The sequence below is a fragment of the Aphelocoma coerulescens genome, chromosome 4, assembly GCF_041296385.1.
Source record: "Aphelocoma coerulescens isolate FSJ_1873_10779 chromosome 4, UR_Acoe_1.0, whole genome shotgun sequence".
Lineage (NCBI taxonomy): Eukaryota > Metazoa > Chordata > Aves > Passeriformes > Corvidae > Aphelocoma > Aphelocoma coerulescens.
The window spans coordinates 6,987,991-7,015,551 of NC_091017.1; the positions used below are offsets into that span (position 1 = coordinate 6,987,991).

The 27,561-nt window shown below is 41.4% G+C and overlaps 1 protein-coding gene across 1 annotated transcript; it reads left to right on the forward strand.

Moving 5' to 3' along the window:
• The first annotated feature begins 1,928 nt into the window (after positions 1-1,928).
• HSPA4L (heat shock protein family A (Hsp70) member 4 like) lies at positions 1,929-26,163 on the forward strand. Its single transcript, XM_069012644.1, has 19 exons — positions 1,929-2,232; positions 5,646-5,703; positions 6,322-6,462; positions 7,379-7,501; positions 8,916-9,015; positions 9,898-10,031; positions 10,644-10,888; positions 10,974-11,050; positions 12,198-12,349; positions 12,846-12,952; positions 13,366-13,499; positions 14,717-14,919; positions 16,963-17,064; positions 17,532-17,669; positions 18,015-18,140; positions 18,758-18,865; positions 19,825-19,944; positions 20,329-20,490; positions 20,935-26,163. The coding sequence occupies exons 1-19, from the start codon at positions 2,126-2,128 to the stop codon at positions 21,127-21,129; spliced, it is 2,532 nt and encodes an 843-aa protein (XP_068868745.1). The 5' UTR covers positions 1,929-2,125; the 3' UTR covers positions 21,130-26,163.
• The last annotated feature ends 1,398 nt before the right edge of the window (positions 26,164-27,561 follow it).

Consider the following 27,561-nt stretch of genomic DNA (forward strand, 5'->3'; position numbering starts at 1 on the left):
TTGCCTCTTGTTTGAAATTCTCAATGTTTCCATTTTGTTCATACTAAAACGACATTGAAAAGGCTCTTACCTGGCTGGCAGCATTTTAAGCCAAACACAGCCCAAAAATATAGAGACCCAAGCACTTAAAGATCTAGAACACTTAGTGCAGTAATTCTTGAGCAAATTAAAAATGGCTGAGGATTTTTCTCAGTATTGAGGCTAAATCCGAGCATGTGCATAAATGAGAAGATTCTTGCTTTTATTTCTGAGGTAATAATTTTCAAGAGGGAAAGACCAAGCGTTGTGGAGTATTGGTAACTCAGGATCCAAAAGAAGCATTTAGGAGGCCTTTATTTAAATGTCTGGTTTCAAAGAAATTACGTAAGTGGCAGCATTCCTAAGATTTCACTTCAGCCTTTAAGTTTGACAAGAAACCCTTAGCTCAAAGACTTTGTACAATCCAGTCCCAAGGTTGCTACAGTGGCCATCGATGATGAGAGGGGGGATATGCTCAGGCAAGTCTGTGGCTTTTCTCTGAGTTTTGTTCATCTTGGAAGACATCAGCGTGACATTGAAGCACACAGACAAGATTTCTATGAAATGCCTCCAAGAGTTTGGCTTACCCTGTTTGTGCTCTCATCTCCAAGTCTTGACAACGCAAATAAAAAGTCCATTGGCACTCTGGTTGCTGTCAGGAATGCCTGGACACATCTGCTCCTGAGTGCAGCCTCAAACCAGCTGGCTTGGGTTTCACAACTACACAGGAGCATTTGCATTTAATCTCTTTGCCCCCGAGGTTTCCATTCAGTCAGGAGTCAGCCTCAGGTGGTGCTGCCATACCTTGAATCACTGTTTTTCTAACAGGGGTGGAAAGAGCAGAGCAGAAACTGGAGTCGGGATCTGCCTCCCTGGCTACTGTAGATGGGACTGGGCCTGGTTTGCCTTTCTGATCCTAACCCTAGCAAGTAAAATGAGATAAATGCAGATAGTACAACAGTAGCTGTGTTACAAATAATTCTGTGTACCAGTGGTTTCTCTTGCTTCTGGAGGTTTTACAGGAAAAGGACGTGTTTTCATTAGGAAAATTCTGGTTGTTTAGTAGACCATTGAAACTCTGACAAATGGGAGAGATAATCAAACCTCTTGACAGGGATGTTAAACTAGTTTAGTCATTTTGTGCTTATTTTTAATCTCTCCAGTGGAACAAAACTGCAGTGCAGTGTCACATGCTGTGTCACAAAGACGTCACATTGCTGTGTGAAACAAAGTGTCATTTTTAGAAGCAAATAAATACTTAGGGAACTTTTCCAGCCTGTACGTTTGTTTTGTGCAGTTTCAATCCACAAATAAAACGTGGGGTACGTAGAGATACTTGGGGTTCAAGACGATTTTTTTCCCCAGGAAAGGAAGACAAACGAGGTTGTTTCTGGAAATACACAGGTCCCAACCTCAACCGCGGACGACTCTTCCATAGGTGTTGGCAGTGGGCGGAATGAAGGACTCGACGGTCCCAACTCTGCCTGTCCCTGGCACCAGCAGGCACCAGGAGCCATCCCCACCTCAGTGTCGGACACAGATGCCTGGGCCTAACTGGGCTTTCGCCACAGGGCTCATCCTGTGCCGCGGCCCTTTAGGGTTCTCCAGGTTCCATCTGCTCCAGGAGCCGGGGTCTGCCCCCTCCTCGCGGCAGGTCCGCGGTGGCTGACTCCAAGCACGGCTGTGCTAATGGCCCCGATCGCCGCTCTGCACTAATTGCTCCGGATTGTTATAATCTCATTAACTCGGCCCATGTGGCAGTGACAGGAGCGGCAGCCGCGCTCCCCGGGCCCTTTAAGTCGGGCGGGGCGGTCCCTCCGCAGCGCTGACGCGGGCGCGGGGCGTCGCTCTGGGCGGGGCTGCTCCCTCCCCGCTTGCCCGCATCCCTCCCGTTCCAGATCCTTCTGGAAGGGCAGCGCCGCCCGAGCCCTGCCGGAAAGAGCCGAGGCGGCGCCGGGGCCGGGCGGGCTCCCTCCGGCGGCGCCTGCGCACGGCGGGCCCGCTGCCGGTTGGTGCTGGCGCTCCGCAGTGGGGGAGCGGCGGGCGCGGAGCCGCGGCCGGTCCCATTCCCAGTTCCCGCGGCGCGCGCGGAGCACCGGGCGCAGCCATGTCTGTGGTCGGCATCGACCTCGGCTTCCTCAACTGCTACATCGGCGTGGCGCGCAGCGGCGGCATCGAGACCATCGCCAACGAGTACAGCGACCGCTGCACCCCGTGAGTACCGGCGCGCCCGGGCCCCGCCCGCCGGGGCTGCCCCGCGCCTTCCCCCCGCGGGATCCCCCTCCCGCCCCGGCGCCCGCGGCTGTGCCGGCCGAGCCGGCAGAGTGCTCCTTCCCGGGAATGCGTGTGCTGGGGAAACACTCGTATTTCTGTGTGCGTCCCGGCTCCTGGCGGTGCGTGTCCTTGAAATCCCGCGCCGTGCTGCTGGGGGAGCCGCGCGGCTCCACGGGCGCGGTGTGTTCCTGTCTTTGCAACGCTTTGGTTTGGGGTAGCCAAAGATCTCCGTGGAGTGCATGTGTTTCCCCAACTCTGGAACGGCTGCCAGCGCTGGGAGCGTTTCCATTAACAATTACATGAGTGGTAGCGAGACTGGCGAGGAGGAGGAGGAGGAGGAGGAGGAGGTTGATTCAGCAGGGAAGCGGCGCGATGAGTTAGTTCCCTCTCCTTAAACCTGTTCTTACTTGCACCGCATCTGCTGGCCCTGGAATACCGAGGTCTGGCGAGGAAGGCGCGGGGGGGGGGGGGGGGGGGGCAGTGGGCAACGTCCGTGATGATGGGAGACGCAAGAGTAGGTGGAGATTTTGCTTCTCTGTTTCTATGGGATACGTCTAGGATTTTTAGAGCTCCATCTGTGCATAATTTTGAAGGAGGATTCAGGAATTCATGTAATACTCATAAAAATCGGGGGTTGGATGGTGCTTTCCTTTCTACAAAGGGACTTGTAGCCAACAGAGAAAGCTGTTTCTGCTGTGAGAGACTCTGTAGTAACTCCAGCACTGCTGCCCTGATCCTGGAAAAATGTAGGTGTAGGTTTGCTTCTAAAAAGTTATATTTTAAAAGCGCAAAGAAGTTGATTGCCAAAATGCATGGCGTCTGTTTTAGTGGGAATACTCTTTAAAGTTTTTTAGAAAAATATGTTTCTCATATTAACTCTCGGGGCGTAATTACCCTCATGTACTCGATATGCAGTGAAGAACTGAAATTCTGCGGCCTTTCAAATGCAAAGTATCCCATGAAATTGTTGCCCAGAGAATCCTCAGGCAGCTGCAGTTCCCTTCCTCCTTGTGATGAAGAGCACTTCCAATTCTTAGCTATATTTGGAGTGTGTTCTTTGCAGGTAGGCTTCCCTGCATTTAATATTTTTCACACTACACTGTCTGATTAACTGTACTTTCAAGATACTTGCAAAATGATTGTGAAAGAGGTTCAGGTTAGCACTTACAGCATCTGGAGTGCACATATGCTTAAAGACAGTAGCTGTCACACTTAAAGTAGTATTTTCCTTGGCCTTTTCTGTCTCAAAATGTAGTAATACAGGAGAATTTGAGGAATGTCTTTTGTAATATTATTGTCTTGAGACAAACCAAACAAAGGTAAAGGGAAATGTAACAGGTTCATTACTGTTATGTAAGTTTATCATAGTAGCTAAATCTTTACTTCAGGTGGGATTTGAGTGGTGCAGACAGATCCAATTCTTAAATCAAAGCTTCTCTTAGTGTACATAGCAACACAGTAAATGAACCTCTTATTTAAATGTTTCTCTAGAGGTGCTCACATCGTGCAAGGACTTGAATTAGCTTTTAGTTAACTACATCCTATAATCCAATGCTTGGGATTGTCAGTGTTTGTAAAACCATGTATCGTACCGGAAGCTTTAGCACAAATACTTTACAAAGAAAGGAAAAAGGTTCTGTCAATAAGCCATGCATTTCAGTAGAACTTGGATATTTCCTGGCTTTTGGCACTGTATCTCTTTGATAGTTTGTTGACACTTGACTTCTCCTGAACTGGGACCTTCAGCAGGCCTGTTGAGCACATTTCCAGCGCTTCTGGCACGTTAAACTCACGGCAAATGGCCCTTTCAGGTGCTCTGCCTCACCACTGTGGTTCTGTGGAAAAACAAGACAGTTGTTGATAGCTCATAACTTACTTCAGACCAGGTGTAATTAATGTGATCACTTGCTGTAATTAAGATGATGTAATAAGGAATCTTGGAAACTACTGAATGTTTTGAAGCCAAGGAGGGCACATGTATTTTTTTGACATCTCTGCTTCTCAGCGGAGGGAGGAAGAAACCATCCATCCCCCTGTGCTGGAAGTGAGTAATTGAAGTAAACCCTGGCAGGAGCTGTGGTGGCTCTGAGCTGGTGCTTCATGCTGTGCATGTGGTAATGTGCAGGTAATGCTCTCTGTCGGCAGAGGCAGATTCCTGCACTGAGAAGCTGTGATGCAATAGCATTGGTGTGTAAACCATTTACTTACTTTGGAAATTGCTCATTTATCCGACTTTCCTTAATTATCACAAAGAGTAATTGGCAGCTGTAGTGTTGTGACGTTAAAAATTGCCAAAGTTGTTTGTGAAAGCTGACCTACATGTTTGAAAATGTAGGGTAATGCTTCGTGTGTATGCAGCAGTTAAATCTGGAGAAGGTTTTGGATGTCAGAGAGAAGAGGTTGCTAGAAAATACTATCAAATTGCTGTGCCCTCAGTGATGGAGAGAAAGCAGGAAGCAATCTGCTAGAGTGACCTTTATATATTCATCAACGATTGCATTTGAGCTGTGTGAAATCTGGGTTTCTCTGTTGCTTACTCCTGAATGGTGGTAGCCAGATCGCTTGCCTTTTAGGCAGGAGTTGTATTTCAGGTCTGGGATATGAAGGTGTGGTGTTAGTAACTTCCAGAAAAAAAAAAAAAAAAAAAAGAACATTTCCCAAGGCAGTGATGAGGGACCAGATGGTGGCTGGGACCTGAGGCAGCCTTTGCTGATCCAGGGGAGTGTTCAGTGGTAGCCCAAGAAGCTGCAAGGAGCTGTGGATTTCAGTAGAGCTTCCCAAGCCCTGGGTGCGTGGGAGCTGTCCCCAGATCTCTGCCCTTCTGCCTGTTTGCGTCATGTGCCTGCTAGTCCTCAGTAGTGGAAGCACTTAACAGCTTGTTCGGCTCCGGTGGGCTTAGATGGTTTGTGGGTTCCTTAATTGTTGTCTTAGGATTGTTGCTAAGGGCTCTTAGAGTGAGAATGTGTCCCTGTCTGGCTCAAGAGTTGTTGAGTCAAGAGAACCTGACTGCTAAAGTTCAGGGGTTTGAATTAAATCTTACGTTTTTACCTGTGACCCAGAAGTAACTATCAGTGCCTTTCCTTCATGTTAAGATCTGTAGAACATACAAGCTTTTACAGAATTGCTTAAATGCAATTAGGATGTCAACAGTTGAAATTGCTTGCTGTTTCTAAACTAATTTACAAAGAACAAAATAACTAGAATTCTGCTTCAGATTCTGGTGTGTCATGCGGTAGTGTTGTTATTTAACACATCCATGTTCTGCTGCTTGAATTTTTGTGAGTGTTCTAAAGTACCATGGAATTATTTTACAATGGGGTTTTTTTACAGCTGAATTTTTTTTTTTTTTTTAGAGCATGTATATCTTTAGGATCCAAGACCCGAGCTATTGGGAATGCAGCAAAGAGCCAGGTAAATGGATCAAAAACTTTTTAGACTAGTAAACAAGTTCATCTTGGAGAATATTGTCCTGGAGTAGTTTCTCCTGATAGCTTACATACTGTGTTTGTTGGGATTTGTTTTCATCCTTTCTTTGGTTAGAAGCCTGTCCTGAAAATAACTAGGTTAAAACACTGATGAGAGAATAGGTGTGGGGAGGCTTTACATCCAGATGGGATCTGAACTAGAGGAGAACTTCAAAAGGAAGGGAAATGTCTTAATTTGTTGAAGGTTCATTTAAGGTTAATGTAGGTAATAACTTCATTAGTTCCTGCAGGCAACCACTGCAACAATATAGGATCTTAGATATTGCATGCTGTGAAAGAAAGCTCCTTTAAAATAAAAAGTACAGTGAAAATCGATGGCAGCAAGTTGATGGATGCTACAGAGAGAAGTACATTTGAATTTTTTTAATAGAGGCCATAGATTAAAAGCTAGATGATTCTTTCTCTTTCCTCACACTTTGCTTCCCAGCGAATGTGTGGGGCTTGACACTGGTCAGTGTGTGCATTAAGCCCAACATAAGAAATGCCTTTCTGCACAGTCCTCTTTATCAGAGTTTCATGGGTAATGAAAATATCTTTGCCACAGATCATCACAAATGTAAAAAATGCGGTACATGGTTTCAAAAAACTCCATGGAAGAGCATTTGAAGATCCTTACATACAAGCTGAGAGGGCCAAACTTCCCTATGAACTTCAGAAGATGCCAAATGGCTCCGTTGGAGTAAAGGTGAGTGAGAGCTTTGGGAGGAATCTCTCCAGTGGTAGGGATGAGCACTTTGGGGCTTTGTCACTTCCTGTGTGGTCACTTACATTTTCCTTAAGGAAATTAAATACATTCCTGTGACATTCCTGTGTCTCTACATAAGTCCTGTACTTTCTCCAAGATGTCCATTGAGGTTTCTCATCAATCATACTAGTTTCCATAGTCACATTAGTAGCTTTTCACTTCACCTTACTACATTTACCTTCAAATCTGTATAATTACAGTGTGAGATTATTAGTTCCCATCAGACATTCAGAGACTAAGTGTCAGGAAAACAATATAACGCTCTGAATATGAAATTTGAAGAAATTACTTTTAATTTGCTTCCAAACGAAATGGCAGGAGTGCTTGGGATTGCTGGAGAAATGGTAGCTTGTTAGGAATTTGGGACACAGAACCTCCCATGGAAGGCTGAGGACTCAACTGTGTTCCCTGAGCAGGGCAGGACTGTTGGAATTGCCTCGTTTACACCTTCCCTCCCTCCTTCCCTGCTCCTGAGTGACTGTTGCAGGAAGCAGATGTTCCTTGGGTTTGCTCTAAAACTTGTATTTTTAGCTTGTGTTATAGAACAGTGTGATCCTATGTGTAATGTGCTTTTTTTGTTGTTGTTTTTTAAATTTAAAAAAGCAACAGAAATACTGTGTCATTGTGAGTAGTCCCTTGGGATAACTGAGGTGTTAATCTTCCCACAAAAAAAGACCAATCTGAACTGTTCAAGATTTGTTGCAGTAAGCACAAATCAATTGATAGGGAGTTGCTTGTGTCTAGAGCCTGGTGTTAAATGGGTCTCAATGCTCAACATGACAAATAAAGTCCAAATGGCACATCTTGAGAGCAAAGTTGAGATGACTGATCACAGAATCCCAATGCTCTGTTTCAGGTGAGGTACCTGGATGAGGAGAGACTGTTTGCAGTGGAACAGATCACAGGAATGTTGCTGGCCAAACTGAAGGAGACTTCGGAAAGTGCTTTGAAGAAACCAGTGGCTGACTGTGTGATTTCAGTGAGTTGTGATACAATTATTGCAATCCATAGGCAGCTTTATGCAAGCTAGGACCATTTATACCATGGTGCAATGGTGAGAGGTACAAGTAGCGGATAGAAATTATATCCCCAAAAAAGGGCCTTTGTTACAGGTTTTCCAAATGAGAATCCTTCTCGAAGCACGTGTGCGGAGATGAAGTTGTTAAACCAAGAGTGTTTTCAGAAAGAACATAATACTTAAGCTGGTCCAGTCTGTCTGTCTCCAAGGGCTACATACAGTATTTCTGATTACTGCAGTTTGTGTTCCAAATGGGAGCTGTCCTAGGGGCAAGTATATCCTCCTTGCTTCCAAAGAGCCTTCCTATATTCGTGTTAAATTTCTTTGTTACATGGTTGAGCACTGTTGTAGTGCACTTGAATCGCCTGAACTTAGGGCTCTGAGGGTCATGCTGATAATTTGACAAGCCCAAACTACTTGACTTTGTTAGCAAAAGTCTTTATATTTGGTTGGTTTGCTCATGTTTTTTTAGCTGGTGTCCTTACCCACGAGGTAAGGGTGGAGCTTGAAGATGTTTTGTTCCTGGTATGAAGTCTTGTGTCTGCTTTTCACATGGTCTTTGTTTACTGGCCCTGGTGAGAAGTTTGAGCATGAAGGATTGCAGTTACCCCTTCTCTGTCAGAGGGAGAGGTGGGAACTGGAAAGCTGTGTACTTCAGCTGTTAGAAATCTGCTTTGATCTTTTTTCTTTCTTCCTTATGGCATACAAAGATACTGGGAGAATACCTCCCACACACAGGGATCCTTGGCAATGCCCCACAGTGGTAGCCAACAAAACACAAAGTGAATGGAGCTCTCCATCTGCTGAAGAGGTGCCAAGTGATTGCAGCCAGATCCTAAATGGGCTCTGATTGTGCTGTGGCTATTTTTGGTGGCACTGAACCTTGTAGCACACTGTAAGTTGGCACTGTGGTGAAAGTGATATCTGAAAAATGGATACAGGTTCAAGTTTAATTCCAGCATTGTTGCAGTGCTTCTGCCATTGACTTATTTTGAGGCTATGTGTGAATATTTGTTGGGTTGACTTTGTCCTGCACAAATGTTTCCAGAAACTGGTGATGATTTTAAGATGACTCATCAGAAGAATCTGAAAAAGCATTTTCAGGATATTTTTTTTTTGTGTGTTAAAATCTGCTTTATTTAAGACAACCCTAGATGCCACTTCATTTTTGTCATATTCTGAACTTTTAATTAAAATATGCACTAAAATAAATTACCTAGCTATTTTATTCAGGCTGCCTTATTAATTTGAGGGTAGCTTATAACAGTTTCTTGTGGTAATGACATTTATAGGGTAACTTGATGGGCAAGTCTGACTTCTTTAAATTAAAAAATCCATATCCTGTAATATCCTATGTCATTATTTTTGGAAACAGGTCCCTAGTTTCTTCACTGATGCTGAAAGAAGGTCTGTAATGGCAGCTGCACAGATTGCAGGATTAAATTGTCTGAAGCTGATGAATGAGACTACAGCAGGTAAAGGGCTGGAAATTTTTTTGTCCTTTAAGGCCATTCAGGCTGCTGAATGTGAGGGTGATGACACACTGCTGTTGCACAATTAGGAGCTTGGGAGAGAGCTGTCCAGGCTAGTACTGCCCAATCCAGCTTGGGAACTGGAAACACAGCAGTGGGGTGGTGTCCAGCATTCAGGAGGCACAGTGAGAGCTGGGGTTTGCTAACCTGAACACAGTCACACTTGGGAATAGCTTTGGAAATAAACCTGGGATCTGTGCTTAAAGTTGTGGCAGTCCTGTCAGCTGTAGCAATGGCACAACTGTTTCTATAAAGTAATTTACTTTCCTCTTCTGTGGTTTTGGTGAATTCTAGGGTAGAGCATAGAAGTACGTAACACTTCATGGGAGCTAAAGTTGGAGCTGCTTAAATCAGTAATTTTTATTTTTCTTGATTCTCTTTGCTTTTAGAAAGTCTCAAACAGCTTTCCAAGGGAGTGCTGGCAGTGAAATTTTAGATCTGAGTAAATTAGTCTTCCAAAACATTTCTTTATTTCTTGGGCATGCTTGAATTTTGCAAAGCTAAGGTAAAAAATACTGAAAGTAAGGCATTTCAAGGGAGAGTCTTAATCTGTGCAGTTTCACAAATTGCGCAGTGTTAATTTGGGTACAAGCACAGCTGAAATGCAGGGTGAGTCTTTATTAGTGCTAAACCTTCACTTGACATCTCTTTTCCTCTTGTCAATGAAAAATGTGTTCTCAACGTGTTTGTGGCATTTGAATAGAGTTATGAAGGTGTTTAGAAAGGGTAAACGTGGGTAGTGTCTGTCTCTTGGTAGTGCTTTCAGTGTGTGGTCTGCAGCTGTGTGTGGCTTCTGCTCACCTTCCGTGGGTTGGTGTTTTCCAGTTGCATTAGCCTATGGAATATACAAGCAAGATCTGCCAGCCTTGGAAGAGAAGCCAAGAAATGTGGTCTTTGTAGATATGGGGCATTCTGCATATCAGGTTTCCATCTGTGCTTTTAACAAGGGAAAACTGAAGGTAATCTTTCAAATCATACATTAAAAGCCTGAAGTATTTAAAACTCAAAATAGTGCTCTGTGGAAAGATTAGTTTTTCTAAAAAAAAGGTCTATAGAAAATATTTTTTAAATACAAGTACAAGTGGAATACAAAACCTCTCTGTTAAATTTTAGCTATTTCAGCAAGTCAGTTTTTGTAAAATGCAGAAGTGAAGTGTCCTAAAGTGTGTTTTGGAAAGTGCTTGATAATTAAGCACGCTGCAGAGTTTTTGTGTCATGTTATATCCCTGAAATATTTGCATATTGAAGGAGCCTGCTAAGTGTTGTAGATGTGCAACTGACTCCCTCGTGGGAAATTCTTGAACTGTCTTAGTCGCTCCAAGATGTTAGGGTTCTTTTGTGCCATCCATGACAGTTCAAAGTCTAAATCCAGTAGGATGTGAAGTAAAACTGAGCAGTCTTTGTGCTTCCTGGTTTGGAGACTTCTGCCTGTGACCTACTAATGGCTGAATGCTTTTGTGGACCTGTCTCTGGTAGCCAAATGTCACCTGTGGCATGTCTTGCTGCACTGAGTAAATGACAGAACAAACAGCGTCTGATATCTTCTGATCTCGTTCTTTGACTCCTGCCAGGTCTTGGCCACGACCTTTGACCCTTTCGTAGGTGGTAGGAATTTTGATGAGGCTTTGGTAGATTACTTCTCTGAAGAATTTAGGACAAAATACAAACTGAATGTAAAAGAGAATCCCCGAGCGCTGCTGCGATTGTATCAGGAATGTGAGAAGCTCAAGAAGCTGATGAGTGCGAATGCGTCTGACCTTCCACTCAACATCGAGTGCTTCATGAATGACCTGGATGTCTCCAGTAAGATGAACAGGTACTGGCTGAAGTTGCCACTGAGGGACAGGGGTTTGTGGTCTCTGAGCAGCTTGGTAACACCAAACACTCTCCCTGCCCTGCAGAGCTCAGTTCGAGCAGCTGTGTGCTGCCCTTCTGGCCAGAGTGGAGCCTCCTCTAAGAGCAGCCATGGATCAAGCCAGTAAGTAGAAGTAACTTGAGGTACTGCTAGTAATCCAGTCATTCTTGACCTCTTTAATGATTAACTTTTCAATGTATTTTTGTATTTATTAGAATTGCAAAGCTAAATACTGAAAAGTTAAATGTAAGTTCCATTCATATGCTTGCCATGAATGCATGATCCCATTCCCACCTCATTTAGTGCACATGCTACTCTGCAACCTTGATTATTGACCCTCGTTCACCCTGTGTCATGGAAAAGGTTGGGACTCTGAATTTATTAAAAAAGCACAAAACAACCAAACCAAAATGATGATGGTAAAAGATATTACACTTGACTGCAACCTTCTGGCCAGCCTGTTCCATGTGATACTTACATGTCCTCACTGACCTGGTAATTTGGCAGTATATTCTTAAAATGAATTTCCTAAAGCATGTGCAAATAACAAAGTAACTTTTTTTTTTTTGCCTAATGTGGTGTAAAGGAGAGAATTAGACTTCACTAGGAAGGGTTTTACCCCCAATTCCAGCAGCTTCACCTAAAAGAGAGGGAAGAACTCTGCTGATCACCTGACTTGGCTAGATAGCAAATACGGGAATTAAAAACCTGAGTAACTGCTGAGCAGAGCTGTTCATGGACTGACAGTTGTTTGAGGTGACTTCATACACATATCCTGATTTCAGAATTTAAAAGTTAACCTTCAAGTACAATCTGCTGTTTATTAGATATACTGACCTAAAAGGTTTTCTCTTTTGGCAAGCAAAATTAAGCCAGACATAAAATGAGATCTACTTGGGTTTCATTTTGTTGGTTTTGTTTGGGAGAGTTCAGGTATTGTCCAGTAGTGCAGAAGACCCAGTTTCACCCTTCTGGAGTTCATGCACAGCAGGAAGGGGATGCACATGGACAACACACTTTAAAGAACAGCTGTTCTCATTGATGCTTGGCTTCTGCATTTCCCAGGTTTATGCAACTAGAAAACTTTGTAGCCTACAGGAGGGACAAAAAGTTACAAAGATCTTGTCAGCCATGAAATATATTCAGTGCTTGTCACAGTGTCTAGATAATAAGAGAACTTTTCTCTTTTTTCCTTTTTTTTTTTTTTTTGTCCAAAGATAGCTTTTTGATACCTTGATGATAACTTAAGGGCATGCACTCTCTTTTCTAGAACTTCAGCGTGAAGATATCTACAGTATAGAAATAGTAGGTGGGGCTACTAGAATTCCAGCAGTGAAGGAACAGATCTCTAACTTTTTCTGTAAAGAGATAAGCACCACGCTAAATGCTGATGAAGCTGTTGCAAGAGGCTGTGCCTTGCAGGTATAGTTTCTGAAATAAAACTTCAGTATCGCTTCTTTAACATCATGTACTAATGAAATACAGCTAACCACAAGCAAAAGGTACTACAGCTGAAACAAGATATGGAGGGTTACTTGCTCTTTTGCTAATTCATGACAGTGACCATGTCAGAAACCAGTCTGTTGCATTCATTAATTTGCTGCTGTGTCATGTTAGAAGGATGGGCTTGTTAGAGACCTGTTAAATTTGAGGACTCAAATTCTGCTGTTCCACTTCTGTGTAGTCACTTGGAACCTTTGCTGGGTATCTTTACTGAAAATCACTGAGGAAGTAACATCTGTTACTTAAATGGTTCAGTTTAATTAACTGCAGGAAGTTTCTGTTAAAAAAAAGAATTCTGTGATAAGCAGAACCTCCATATGACCTATATCATAAGTATTAATTCTTGTACTTGCTGTTTATTTGACTACACTCAACATGTGAACATAATAAAACTTTGGTCTTTTTTTTTTCCTAGTGTGCGATTCTTTCTCCAGCTTTTAAAGTGCGTGAGTTTTCCATCACAGATGTTGTTCCTTACTCTATAACATTGAGATGGAAATCATCTTATGAAGAAGGAACAGGGTAAGTTGTACACTGCCTACAAAACAGTGTGTTTGGATATAAAGAAAAGTGTTGAGCTGTGGAAAAAAACAGGCCTCAGGCTTTGAAGCTGTCATGCACTTGAACACTTGAAATTCCAATTTTCTTCTTTTGCATTTTACCTTTTGGGTTCCAGTTACTGCTTAACAACTGGAAATGCGAGTAATTAAAATGTTGGAGTGAAGTTGCCTAATTCTTAGTAAGTGTGACATAAAATGTGTCATCCAGCTTTGACACCTGGAGACCTTCAACCTCCAACTCTTGTTAAAAACTGACTTAAACTACATGATTGTTGCTTGGTTAGCAGGGCTGCTGATCTTTAACATATCTTGACTTTGATTATCTATGAACTTACACTCCGAGGTTTAATGGTACTTAATGTTTTATTGCTTTAGCGAGTGTGAAGTCTTCAGTAAGAACCATGCTGCTCCATTCTCAAAAGTAATTACTTTCCACAAGAAGGAGCCTTTTGATTTGGAAGCTTACTATACCCATCCACAAGAAGTGCCTTATCCTGATTCCAGAATAGGTAAGGACATGAATAAAAACCCCATCCCTAACTCCCACTGATACAGGAGAAAGGGGTTCTCCTTTCTTGTAAGATATGTTACTTCCATATTTTCTAGCTTACAGAAGAGCTTAGGCCCTTTAGAAAGGCTCAGCACAGGCTTGTTGGTTTAAATGTAGTGATCAAACCATATTGACATCTCTGACAGTTTGTAAAAAAAATTCTGCATTCTTCCTTCTGTCTATCTTTACAGTTTCTGAGTGCCTCAAAAGAAAGAGGCACAAAGAATTTAGTGCTCTATTGTCTGGTTCTTTCAGTCTCTATAAAATTGATAGGGATCTTATGTGCCTGCTAGCTTGGATTTTTCTAAGCAATTGGATCAAAGGAGCTGTTGCCTGTCTGGACAGATAACTTGTCTAGTGCTATCTGTCATGTCTCTTTCTGTTAATCTGAGAATATAAAAGATAGGTGTTTCCTCAATTTAAGCATCTGTAGTAGAGTCTAAGGAATTAGATGGTACAAATAAGTTTCTTGGTAGCTAATGCTACCTTACTTGCAGTTATTAGTAGACTCCTTGGGGTCTTTAATTCATAATTTTATTCACTGATTTATGAATCAGATACAAACTTGGAGCTATCTGTTGGGCTGTCTATGCAAGAAGTCTGTGGTCTTGAGGAAGAAACATTCTCCTTTACATGTGCACGTCATCTACACTTAAATTTTCAGCATGTTGCAAAATAAGTATCAACCCCACTGCTTTCAGAAACCTTGCTAAGCACTGTTCATTCTCCAAAAGCTGTAGTGCAGCCATGTTACCAAATTCAAACAGAATCTTTTATCTCTGTTAACATTTTATTTTTCAGTGTGAAGTTTGAGTTACGTGGACAAAAGAAACCATTTGAGATGAATCAGAGTAGTTTCTTTAGTGTGATGGTTACAGAAGGCAGCAGAGAAGTAGAACACCTAGTAAAGTAGTCTTGTTTCTTTATGAAATACAGGTAAAGCAAAAACATCTTACTAATTATCAGTGAACTGATAATAGTTGGGGAACCAGCTTTTAGTTTATCTACCTGCAGCTTACATTGTAGGATTGTCAACTAAGTAGAAAGTTTCCAAATAGTTTCAGTTACATGAAGTTGCTGTTTAAATTAACACCCTTAAAGGGATGTGTTTGGCTTTTTTTTCTTCTTTCTCTGCTTTTTGGGACAACAATTAAAGTCACCTCTGTTGTTTCCAAGGGCGTTTCACTATTCAGAACGTTGGTCCCCAGCACGATGGTGACAACTCCAAGGTGAAGGTGAAAGTGCGCGTCAATATCCACGGCCTGTTCAGCGTGGCCAACGCGTCCATCATAGAGAAGCAGAGCATAGAGGGGGATCACAATGACACACCCATGGACACTGAGTCATCAAGTAAGAGCCAAGGCAGAGACGAAGAGCTGGTATGTAAAGCTTGTAAATATCTCCACTGTCATTCTGACAACAGAGCCCATAATTGCAGGTTAAGTCACCGTGTTTCGCTTCTGACAGTTACTGCTTCTCCACCCTTAAATTGCTTCTTCACTTGTGTAACACATTTCTTCATGTTGATTGCTGAAGTACTGGTGAAGTGTGGCACTAAGAAAAATGAATGGAAAAACAGATTCTAAAAAAATTAAGTAATTTTTTCATTGTTCTTTATCATCTCTCTACTACTCTTAGCATTACCTAGTGTTGTTAGTAAATGGCAGTGTATTTAATGAGATCTGTTGACAGATTAATTCTAGGTTTGTTTTTCCTCACAAACTATGTTTTCAATGAGTAAAAAATACATGTTATTTATTAATATCTGGAAAACTTCACTGTCTCCTGAGAGTAGCTCCCTGTGAGATGCAGCTGTACCCCTTGGCAGTGCATAGTTGAGAACTGGATGCCAGGGAACCCTTTGGAGCTGGAAACAGCAATAGCAGCGCTGGCCCCAGCAGCCTTTCTCCTAAGATTTGGCCTTCTCCCACTTTAGTTGGATATCCTACAGGAATTAGAGCAAATGGTTACACAACTAGCATTACATAATTGATATAGCCAACTTCTTAAATACTACGCTGCTTTCCAGGAATGTGAGCATATTTGAAGTGCTGAACATGATGCAGTTCCTTATGGGCAAGTGCTCCGTCTGTGGTGTTTGTAATCAAGTGAGCAAAGGTTGGAAGTGCCAGAGCTGGCATTTAGTGTAAGAGGCATGTGGAGCTTACTAGGAGTGTGCTGAGTTCAGTGTGAGTAGCTGCTTCCATGCTCAGACTTTCCATTTGCAGCACTTCATTCATCTAACACATCTTCTGTTTTACAATGGTGCTTGTCAGCAATTACCTTTCAGTATTGAGGATGATACCCTTGACTCTGAGGAGGAGGTTTGTGGTGTAAATGTGTCCTGTTTTCCCCTCTGTAGCTATTTCCTGTAGGCAAAGCAGTTCCTCCCAGTTGTTGGCTTTTCTGTGTGAACAGTAAGAACAGTAAAAAGAGGATTTACATTTTACTTTTTCTATTCTGAAGTGGCAAAACTTGAAATTTGGTAAAAGTAGCCTTCTTTTTTTCCACTTTAAACTGCAACATAGGCACCTGTGCTAGAGTTTGAAATCCTCAAATAACTTTTTTTGTTCTGCAGAACTAGTAGTAAATTACTTTACATGCATATGTAGTTTGTGAATCCAGAGATACTAATTCCTTGTAATGGAGGCAGTCTTGGACCTTTCAGACTTTGGCTGCTGCTCGTTAGTTATTAAGGCTCTGGATCTCTGAGTATTAGGATCATCCTGAAAACTTCAGACTTACCTATTACTGTGTCATTTAAAGTGTTTTTCGGTGATGACATGGAGTTGTAATCCTTAAACCAAGTGATCTGCACTAGTAATTTAACAGACTTTCAGATTGTTAAATTTGGAATAAGGCATAGGTGATAAACTTACTGATAAATTTAAGTGAGGTTCTCTTTATTTGGGTGGCAAGGAGGGAAGATAGTTTGTCCTGCACTCCCAAGAGGCTACTACTACAGAAGCAAATTTTTATTGATGCAAGTGGTAATTGCAATGATTAAATTACTTCTGCTTCGGGTTGCAAACTTTAAAGTTTAGGTCAAAAATGATAGGAGGTTGAAGTTCTGGCTGTTCCACAGAGAACCCATTGTTGTTGCCTGTGTTGGTGGTGTGTTGCTAGAATGTTCTTTGATTTCATTTTATGTGTATTTGGTTCTAGTTAAAGTGAGTATTCACAAGGCTCAGTGTAATTATGTAATGGGGACGGACAGCAACTTTGAGCAGCAGAGTCTAATTTTCATTTAATTTGAAAGATATAAATACAAACACTACATCAAAATGCCTGTTTAAACATGGTGAAGCAAACATTTTTAAGATTGATGCTGAAGTTCATATGTTGTCTATGATCTACTGTAGTTGATATCAGTCCTAAATCTTACAGCAAACCTTTGCATTCAGTTATGTAACTCTCGGCAGGATAAAATGCAGGTTGATCAAGAAGAAGGTGTGCAGAAAAGTCAAGCTGAACAACAGAACCAAGCAGATGAGGAAACAGAAAATGCTGGAACTGAAACAAAGGTTTGTATTCAGTATTGATTTGACATTTTTTGCCCAGTATTCTCACACTTACTGATTTTACAATTTGCAAAACATGGGACAGTATTTAGAGGAGAGCTGTATTGAAATGGTTCGAGTAAGGAATCCTGCCATAGCATTTTAATTTTCAACTTAGCATGATTAAGACTTTGAAGTAGGTGTCTGTTGTTTAACCTGGTTTTGTAATGGTGATGGAATTTAGGGAGATTAGGAAACATTGTGAAGAATAATATGCGGTGCTTTAAGCTTTTGAACAAGTTTTCTTAACAGCTATTTAAAGAATTTAAATTTCACCTGTTTCATTCAAAACTAAGGTGGCAGTGATTTTGAATACAGAGGAATAATTAGGTGCTAATTTACATAAGATTAATCTGTAGCTGTCTTAACTAGTTTCATTTGTCTCTCTTTTTTGAGCATTAAAGTAGTAATATTTGGATTCCTTTTCATAGGCTGGTTCTGGAGAAAAGCAAGATCAACCAGCCCAGCCAAAGGCGAAAACAAAAGTTAAGAGTATTGACCTCCCTATACAGGCGAGCCTCTATAGGCAGCTGGGACAAGATCTGATCAATTCCTATATAGAAAATGAGGTGAGCAGCATGAACAAATGACCACTCAATGTCACTGTAAATAAGTAACTAAAAAATATTTGCAACCACTGGCTTACATAATTTAGAATTCTTCAGGGGTTTGCCCTTAATTGTAAGAGATTTTGTTTTAGTTGGGTTTTTTTGTGAAATGACTCAGTTTCGCTAGACTTAACTTAGCCCATTCTGCTTGTGCTTGTAGTGATGACTTACACAGAGGCGAACGTTTTTATCAGTAATTGTGAATTATTAGGCCTCTGCCAAGTTCTCTGGTACAGTTTCAAGAGTAGTCACTAAGCCTAACACTTAAAATGCTTTCAGTTTTAAGTATGCCTTTCTCGACCCTAGGGGAAGATGATGATGCAAGACAAGCTTGAGAAAGAACGAAATGATGCTAAGAATGCTGTTGAAGAATATGTGTATGAATTCAGAGACAAACTGTGTGGAGTCTTTGAGAAGTTTATCACTGAAGAGGTTAGACTTGCCTATATGTTTCAGAAAAGTTCCTTTGTATTTACAACTTTTGAGTGTGTGTTCTGTGGAGGCTGCAGCGGTCTCTTGGACTAGTTTGGAGTAAGAGATGGCTTGACTTCACAGCAGTGAGGCTCAAGTTAATGCTTACACCTGACATTTGACTTGCAGAGCTCTTTATTGCCTGAGAATTTCCTCAGTGGCAAGGAAGGATCGGGGATGCAGGCAGAAAGTAAAAACCCTATGGTCAGCATAGGAAAGTAGGACAGATCACCACAAGCTTCTGAATGGCATGAGTGGGTAGGAATAAAAAGAAAACAAACTGAGAATATGGAAGACTCTTTAAGAGGTGCATGGGCTGTCTTAAATAGCCTCAGGACTGATTTTATAACTCTGGTAAACTTCACCTGCAAATCACAGGAGCGGGGCTGTCCTGCCTCTCGTCACTCTTTAAATCTTGGCTTTGAAGTCTGTTAATTACTGTTTTCCTTTGCTATCACTTGGAATATTTTAAGCTGAGGAAGCAGTCCTTTTCTGAGTAGGGTGGGTTTGTGCCGGGGCGAGAAGTCTCATTTGATGTGTTCCCTTTTGAACTGGACTGTCCATAACTTGCTTGGTAGGATTCAAACAAGCTGACCTTGATGTTGGAGGACACAGAAAACTGGCTTTATGAAGATGGAGAGGACCAGCCAAAACAAGTATACATGGATAAGCTTCAGGAATTAAAAGTAAGGTTTTAAGTTGTTTTCTAGAAAAATCATTCTTGTATGTTTGGGGCGGGGGTGGTTCAGGTTGTGCATGTTCAGTTACAAAATGAACATAATACTTAGAACTAGAGGTGCACTTTCTTTTAATATGAGTTGTGCTCTTAATTTGAAAATGGTTGAAATGAAGCAGACTGTCACTCATGATAATAGATTTAATTGCTATGGGAATTTTTTGTCAGACTTACAGTCTGAAAGAGGCTTTTGAGTAGCTTGACTGCACTCCTGGGTAATGAGAATTGCACTCCAGAATATATATTCTGTTTTTCCTGTTCTCAGTGGTCTTCTATAGATGTATTGTAAGACCAATTTTTGGCTCTAATACCCAACAATAAAGGCTCTGGAGTGCTTTAACAGTAGCTTCCATTGTATAATTTGATTATTAATGACAAACACCCCCTAAATGCTTCAGATTTTAATGCTCTGATGGGGGAGATACGAGTTGTGATGAATTACTACCTTCAAGTTGAAGTATGTCTCTAGTCCTTGGGCTCCAGCTGTTTACTCTCCAGTCAGATTTCCTCTGGGGGAGGGATAACTGATGGAAACAGCAGTGTAGATCCAGGCAACTGCCTGGATACCAGTATTCAAGAAAAGGAAAAAGCAAACAGTGGATAAAATTAGAAGTTTTCAGATGAACTACTTGAAAATTAAAGCATCCATTAAAGCCTGACTGGTTTCTGTTCCAAATGCTCTTTTTGCAGAAAACTGCAAAATAGCAGCCTATTAAGGACAGTCACTATTCCTGTGCTTAAGCGTCTGCTTTTTTTGTTGTTGGACTAAAGCAATATTCAAAGACTTACCTCTTTGGGTGGGTGAGAAAAGGAGTTTCAGGCAGCCTTCCTTCCCATGCTGCATTGTATTCTTAGACCAGACTAAAGGAAATACATGTTTTGTAAAGACCTTTGTGCTTATTACTCCAGAAATTTGGACAGCCTATCCAGGAAAGATGCATGGAACACGAAGAGAGACCAAAAGTTCTAAATGAACTGGGAAAGAAGATTCAGCTCCTTATGAAAGCAGTAGAAGCATACAAAAATAAGGTAAAGCCAAATTATTTAGCTGTTCAATGATTATAGGTTGTCTTGGGGTGACCGGCCAAACCGGAACATAGGTGTTTTGAGTTTGGCTGTAGAATTTTTTGTGTTTAAAAAAGTCCTATAAAGTTACATCTTAACACTGCTTTAGAAGGGTTGTTGTACTTCTGCTCCTGAGAACTTTAAACCTGTTTTGCATTGCTAGCAAAAAAGAGCTTCTTCATGAGAACATAAATCAAAGATTTATGTGTTTTTATGGTGGCTGGTACCACTTGAAATGGATCTCTCAATTTACAGCTGTTACCAGTGTTTCTGTAACTTCTAAGATTAACTTAATTGGGCGAGCAGCATATTTTAATTGGTGATACAAATATCTGTCTCTCTCCTTAGGATGAAAAATATGACCACCTAGATCCTGCTGAGATGGAGAAAGTTGAAAAATACATTAACGAGGCTATGAATTGGTTGAACAGCAAAATGAATGCCCAGAACAAACTAAGTCTAACTCAGGATCCAGTTGTCAAAGTGGCAGAAATACTAGCAAAATCTAAGGTAAAAAAAAATCATTGTACTTGTTGCATTCTAATCAGTTTTTTCTGAACCAGATTTTGGCCTAGATCTGAACTAGAATATTACATCTGCAGAGATTTTAAAGCTATTTAAAAATCTATACAGAGGGAGCAGCAGCTTTAGCACTCTTCAGTGCGGGCTTTTGATGTACAGTAGTCCCTCTGCACAAGCCCTTTTAAAATACCCTGAGTTATGGCACCAGGCTTCTACAGACTGGATTGTCATACAAGTTGGTAACAAATCAGAAGCTCCTCAGGTAGTGAAAGGCTTTTTTTGAAGTTTCTAGCCTTGATAGAATAGAGAAGTTTAGTCCTTGACAATGAAATTCCAGGCCATTATGGCCCAGAAACAAATTAGAGATGTTGTAGTTGAGTGCAGTTGCCGAGCCACCAAATGACCTTGCTGTCTCACTTGTGTCACAACTAGGAATTGGATAGCTTCTGTAATCCTATTCTATCCAAGCCCAAACCGAAGATAGAACCTCCCAGTGATGGGCAGTCCAAAGCCAACGGGGAACACAATGGACCAGTGAATGGACAGAGCGCTACGGAAACAAAACCTGAACCAGCAAAGGACAACCCTCAGCAGACCAAACCCCCCGGAGAGATGGAAGTGGACTAAATCTTGCATTTCTTTTACTTCATTAAAATAGTGCAAGTAACCACAGGGTCCATTCTTTTTGTCTGGTACACACCTCAGATGTTCAGTTATTCTTAGCCAACCTTCTGTCATTTGTTGCTGGGTAGTTTTGAAAGTGTTTTATATTAAGTACACCTTAATATAATGTTCATTTCCACTGACGTTCATTTCCACTGATGCTGCTTATGTGGAGCTTTAGCCAAATGTAGATTGTATAAGTCAGTTTAAGCTTTCCCAATATATTTTATATCAAACATACAGAATTGATATATAAATGGCAACAATCTACCTTATTTAAAGCTTTTATTGTGGATAAACCTCAGCTCCTTTATTCAGGAAAGGATACTGTATTGCACTACTGATGCTCAAGTGTAGATCTAATCGCATCTTTATTTTGGAAAAAATATTGGAATTGAAGTGGCAAAACCTGTCACTTGAAGCACTGACCTTTTCTAGTTATTGTATTGTTATAATTTAAATATTAAAATAGAGGTTAGTTGGCATACCAGTCCATCTTGTTGATGTACCATGAGAATTGTATGGTCTTTTTCATAGGAACTGAATAATATGAGCTTAAGCGTTTTTTAGGTTCCCATACCACTACCAGTCTTCATGACAAACCACTCCAGCAGCGTGGCTCTGCCGTGTGCTGGAATTCCTGGGCTGTGCACATTGCTGTACATACCCTACTGCGCTTAGGACACGGTGATGCTGGGCAGAATAGGATGAAAGGGGAGAACATTCAAGGCCTGCTGCATAGCTTTCCCTTGAAAATGTCTTATTGCACATGGAACTATTTCCACTTTTTTTGTTTTGAATTCAATTTACATCTTGATCATATCTCATCCCGGGGAGGAGAAACAACAGAAACAGTGCTGTGCAAACTGGGTATCACCACGCTCATTTTGAGGTTGCTTAAATGCTCTTTGGGGCAAACTTGAAAGAAATGCGGAGAGCTTATTTAAGCCTTGATCCTTGGCCCATGAATCTTTTGGTCAAGGATCAAAACAAAAGAGTTTAAAAACTGGATATTATTGCCCCAAAGATGGAATCTACTTGATGAACTTGCATAGCTTACCGCTTAGCTTTGGTCATTTACTCTCTAATGAAAGTGTCTACAATGTATTACACAGCAGAATCACTGTTTCCTTTGGTAAGTCTTAAACGTTGTCAAAGTCCAGTGTATGTTCCAAATATATTCCAAATGCCTCTGTCAGTCATTGAGGTACTGCAGCACTTGCTAAAGCCAGTCACTATTGATTTCAAACACCTCTTCTGTTACCGGAGTGGGAATGGGCTACTCTTAACTATGAAAAGTGGTTTCTTTACCCAGTCAGCATAAGAAGCTGAGATTAGTTGCAGTGTAAAGCGTCAGTGACTTGAACTCTGTCCTAGAACCAAATTCAAATATTAAGCAGGCACTCCTGCAGCAGCTCTCCCATATGAGGTGTTGCTGTTGTAAACAAGTGAAGAATCACAATCTTGTTTCTTGCTTTGGCAGCCATTTTATCTTCAGCCATGCCCTTCATCTTCTACCACTGTTCATGCTACAAAGAGTAATTAATGACCCCTGGTAGAGGTGAATTCGCTTCTCACATATTTTCACAGAAAAAGGAAGCATCATTTACAGCTGTGCATAAACTTGCCAGACTAGTTCGAGTGCTGGAATTGCATCTTCATGACTGACATCCAGTCACTGAGATGTGTGTACTTTGCTCTCCTTCCTGTTCCTATTCCATGCAGTCAGTGTAGGTGGTCTGACACTGTAAGTTTACATGTTTAAAGCCCTGGAACAAAAACTGAGTGACCTTGAGGAGAGTTGCTCTGCAGCTCCTCTGCAACCTCAGTCTTGAGTTCTGCCACGGTAGTCACACCTCTGGCACTGAGGGGGTGACTGTACTGCAGCATCAGTTGTCCTTTCAGTCATTCAGGACTGAGCTGGCTTTGGTCTCATAGGCTTTAAGACCATTTATATCCTAATGGCTTTTACCACAGCAGTGTAATCAGTAGCATTGTCAAGTACTGGCTTCCTAAAATACAGCTGCACAACACTTTGTCTAGGTTAGATTTCTTGGTACCTGTGGCAGAAGAGCACAAAACAGCAGAAATCTCCAGTAGCTAAAAGGTCATGTGCATGAACAGAGTGTCTTCTGCTCATGGCCATCAGATGCTTAATACTACATTACAGCTGTTTGAGGCAATTCTTAGGATAAAGGCTAGAAAAATTCTGCACGCTTAACAGCAGATACGGTTCAGACAATTGTAGTCAAGTTTTCTTACTAGATTAGGGATTTTTTTGCTGTGCATCTGGTCTGTCTCCAGATCCCTGCTGAAGAGGAATGCTGCCCACAGAAGCTGGCTCTGAGGTCCGTGTCAGGAGTCCCATTTGGGAGGGCAGAGTTGATCTTTCCACAGCAAAGTTCACGTTAAAACATGACTTGTTCCTATGTAATCTGTTTTCTGTTAAAAAGAGGAGATTTTACCAGTACAGATTTAAGTACACTCTATGCACAACTTGAGGTTTTGTGTGTCAGACTCAGAAGCAAGTTCCCTTTGCCTACCCTGACAGCACCAGAATGAGTGTCTCTGCAACATAAAGCTTTGTTAGGGAACCAGCAGTGGTCTGTTACTCTGCATCTTGTATATTATAAAAGCAGGTATTTGTTGATAATGTCTTACTTGAAACTTTCTGCCGAGGGCAAGATATATTTCTAATGTTTGAAAATGTCCCCTCTGTCCCACAAAAAAAAAGGAAGCAACACTATCTTTGTAAAGGCAGTAGTTTTGTTTAAAAAAAAAAAAGGTTTGTAAATCAGGTTCTAAAGTCCCATGTAAAGATTTAGGTACAAACTAGCATAAGTACATTGTTTCATTTTACCAGTGAGTGCTTCCTTCTTTCCTTTAAAGAGGACTCATTCTCTCCTGTCCTGGAGCATTAATGGACTTGCTCAAGAAAGGACTTTAAAAAAATTAATTTTTAATTTTCTTTACTAAATTCAGTTTAGTTTAGAACTGATTCATGAGTTCCTTTCCGCTTTATTATGGTACTTTAGACTCCAAGGAGTTTCTTTGAACTTCATTTAGATGTAACATAAACAGATTTGTAACATTTAAGTTAGGGTTTTATGCCTTCTTTCTTTAACCTGCTGCTTCATGACAAAACACCCCATGATCATGATTTTGAATGAAGTTTTTGATTTTGCATGTGTGAATTTGAATGAAGACTCCTCTCCCGTGCTTGCTTCTGGCAGTGTCAATCTTTCACTGCTTAAATGCTGCCTTTGGGGCATGCTTGCAAAGCCTGGAGTGAGCAGCTGGCTCCTGGATGCTCAGAGGCAGTTGGGAAGCACCCGACCTGTATTCCCCAAGCTGTACTCCTGGTCTGCCTCCCAAGGCCCCGGGGCAGAGTGAAGGGGAAGGTGTCCTTCATGGCATGGCAGTACAGGAGGGGATGTGCAGTGTCTGGGGTGCAGCTCCAGCATTCTGGACACCTTGTGGTGTGTGGGATGGAAGTTTTGGTTCTTCCAGATAAAAGTGAGAGCTGTTAATGTAAAGCATCCAGTCTGTATTTGATAAGATTTCTTTGTATCTTCAACATTTGAAATTCTTTAATATTTCCCAACATCTCAGTGTGCTGAACTTCAGTCTCTCCTACAGATGGCTACAGATTTGGTTCTCAAATACTCAGTATTTAAGTGGGGGTTTTCCTGTAAGGATTATGTAAGCGTAATTTCAGGAAACAAGCAAGGAGCTGGCAGGGGACTTCTCTTCCCAATTACTTTTTGACACCGGTGTGAAAAATTAATACCTTTAACAAAACTTGGAATCTACACTTCTCAGAGCTCTGGTTATCCATGCCTGTCAGTTAGCCAATGTTAGCATCCAGGACATGAGGCGATGTTGCAAACACGCTGCACTTGCTGGTTCAAAGCACCTGCCCAACTGCTGTAGGAAAAGAAGCTGAATTCAATTCCCACAGATCAGTGCCATCATGAACCTCATGCCTCAAAATGGGACTTCCATTGCTGTGTAATCACACTGTAATACTTCAATACACTGACTTCTGTGAGCCCTTCTCAAGTGAAGCTTAGATGCCCAAACTTGAGTTGTGGGCTGGTATAAGGTTTACCTGCTCTAAGGATGCTTACATTAATTGCCACTAATTGCTGTGAGTTTATTAATTGGATGGAGGAATATTCTGTTGCCTCTTACACTTTTGCTAGTCTTAAGCTTTCCCGTCTTTCAGGCACCAGGAGACGAAACTCACTGAAACTCTCTGTCAAAAGAGGTGGTAAAAAACATGTTGCTTAACAGAAGGTGTTAATGCCTCATAAATTTTAATTTAAACTCCCAAGATAGCACTTGGAGTATAAACACAAGCTCTTAGTAGCTACAGAAAGTGTGTGGTGGCTGACTCCTAGCTGAATTCGTAATTCTCCACAGTTGAAATTTGAAGACTTCAACCATTTACTACATATGTAAATAACAGTGAAAACAACTAAATGTGGCTGTTGGCCCTGCAGAATACTAAACCAGGAATGTGCTTGATGTGACTTACTTGATACAGCTATTAAACCCTGGTTTCATTCTTTCCTGGTCAGAAGGAAATACGTCAAGCAATGAAAACAAGGAGTCATTGCAATGAAATCCATGAAGAATAATTTTAAACAAAAATGCAGTTAAGAGCTATATGCACCAGCCACCTCTACCACGTGTTGTAATAGTTTAATTAAATGAATCAAAAAAGGTGGTAGTCCCTGAATGTTGCAGTGGTTGAAAAAGTTTCTTTCCATAGTCGATAAGCATACGGGTTGAGGGGGGAAGAGATGGGAATGTCAGAATTCAAAGCGGTGTTTTAAGTATGGAAAATGTTTACGATGTATGTAAATGGGATTCTCAGTAGTGACAGATAGTGTGCAAATTGACAAGACTTCAATTTATTTTTGAATGGCAATATAGATTGTCAAGGTTGTGTATAATTATAATAAATATATAAACCGCTACTTGAACCATAAATGACCACCCACGACCTCGTTTTTGCATCAATGTTCTTAAAAACAGCTTTGTCTGATGTCAGGGGTTGATACAATGCCAGTTTGTCCAAAAGGCCACAGGTAAGATAGAGGCAGTTTTAGTGCCTCACCTGTCCTGCTGTGGCTTCTCTGGCCCTTCTCTGTCCAGGCTGCTGCAGCCCAAACACAGCACTGCTTTGCCTCTGGGGAGCTCCAGTTATTTCCCCAGCTGCTGTCGCATCTCTGCCTTTGGACGAGCACAAATTCCCAAGTTTCCAGTAATTCATCTTTCATGAATGACTTACTGCAACATACAAGTTCAAGGTAGTTTTGAACTGCTGGGGGGAATTGAGGGCTTTGGGCACTGTTGGTTCTCTGAGCAGATGAGGAGGTGCAGCTGGAAAGCAGCAAGCTGTGGGATTACTCCAGGAATTTTTTTATGGGCTAGCAGTGTAACGGGAATCGCTCCATCCTGCACCAGGATGCAATGACTGTAGAATTCTGCATAACAACGCACCAAAACACAACCTGATTCAACATTTTTGTAACCTTCTTCCTCAGTACTCTTTAAAAACTCCTCACAGTCAGCATTTCTTCCAGTCTTTGCATTCTTAGATCTCAGTAAGTAATGAAATGTTTCAGCTATATTAATTTCACAGGCCAGGTTTGGGATTTAGGGGTGGGAAAAGGTCCTTCCTATTAAAAAATGACATGTATTTACATAAATATTTACATACATGTATGTATACATGCACATATATTGTGCATATGTAAAAATGTGCACTAGAAATTGTCTAACAGCCAGTACAGGAGAAAATACTGTCCTTAGCCTACTCTGCTGTCTGAGCATCTCAGACCACTAAATCAGCCCCTTCACACTCCAGTGCTTACCAGCTGTGCAGGGATGTTCACCTCCAGGGAAAGTATTCCACGGTCAGACTGCAAAAGAGGACTGTTCTAGCAAAATAGTGTGAACGTGGGGAGAATCACAGAATACCCTGAGTTGAAAGGGACCCACAAGGATCCTCAAAGTCCAACTCCTGGCCCTGCACAGGACACCCCAGCATTCCCACCATGTACCCAAGAGTGTTGTCCAAACACTTCTTGAACTCTGTCAGGAAAAAACTTCCCCATTTTACTTATTGTTTTCACATCTTTCAAATGCTCCTGTTGCAATAAATATTCCCCACCTACTCCATCATCTACCTGCACTGCCTTGTCTACAATATGAAGGCAGGACAAAATACTCTTATATGGCGATTTTAGCATAGGAAGTGGAGATGGAAAATGAGGTCTGAAGTGCAAAGATCACCAACTCTATTTATGATGACATTTCTAAACGTGTGCTTTGCAAAGTCACTGATGAAATAATAACCACACCAGCTCTTGCAAGCTTTTATTA

Coding starts and splice junctions, on each gene's coding strand:
- HSPA4L (XM_069012644.1), top strand. CDS start 2,126: ATGTCTGTGGTCGGCATCGACCTCGGCTTCCTCAACTGCTACATCGGC. Junction 14,920..16,962: donor AAGGCAGAGACGAAGAGCTG/GTATGTAAAGCT, acceptor AACTCTCGGCAG/GATAAAATGCAGGTTGATCA. Junction 18,141..18,757: donor AGAAGTTTATCACTGAAGAG/GTTAGACTTGCC, acceptor CTTGCTTGGTAG/GATTCAAACAAGCTGACCTT.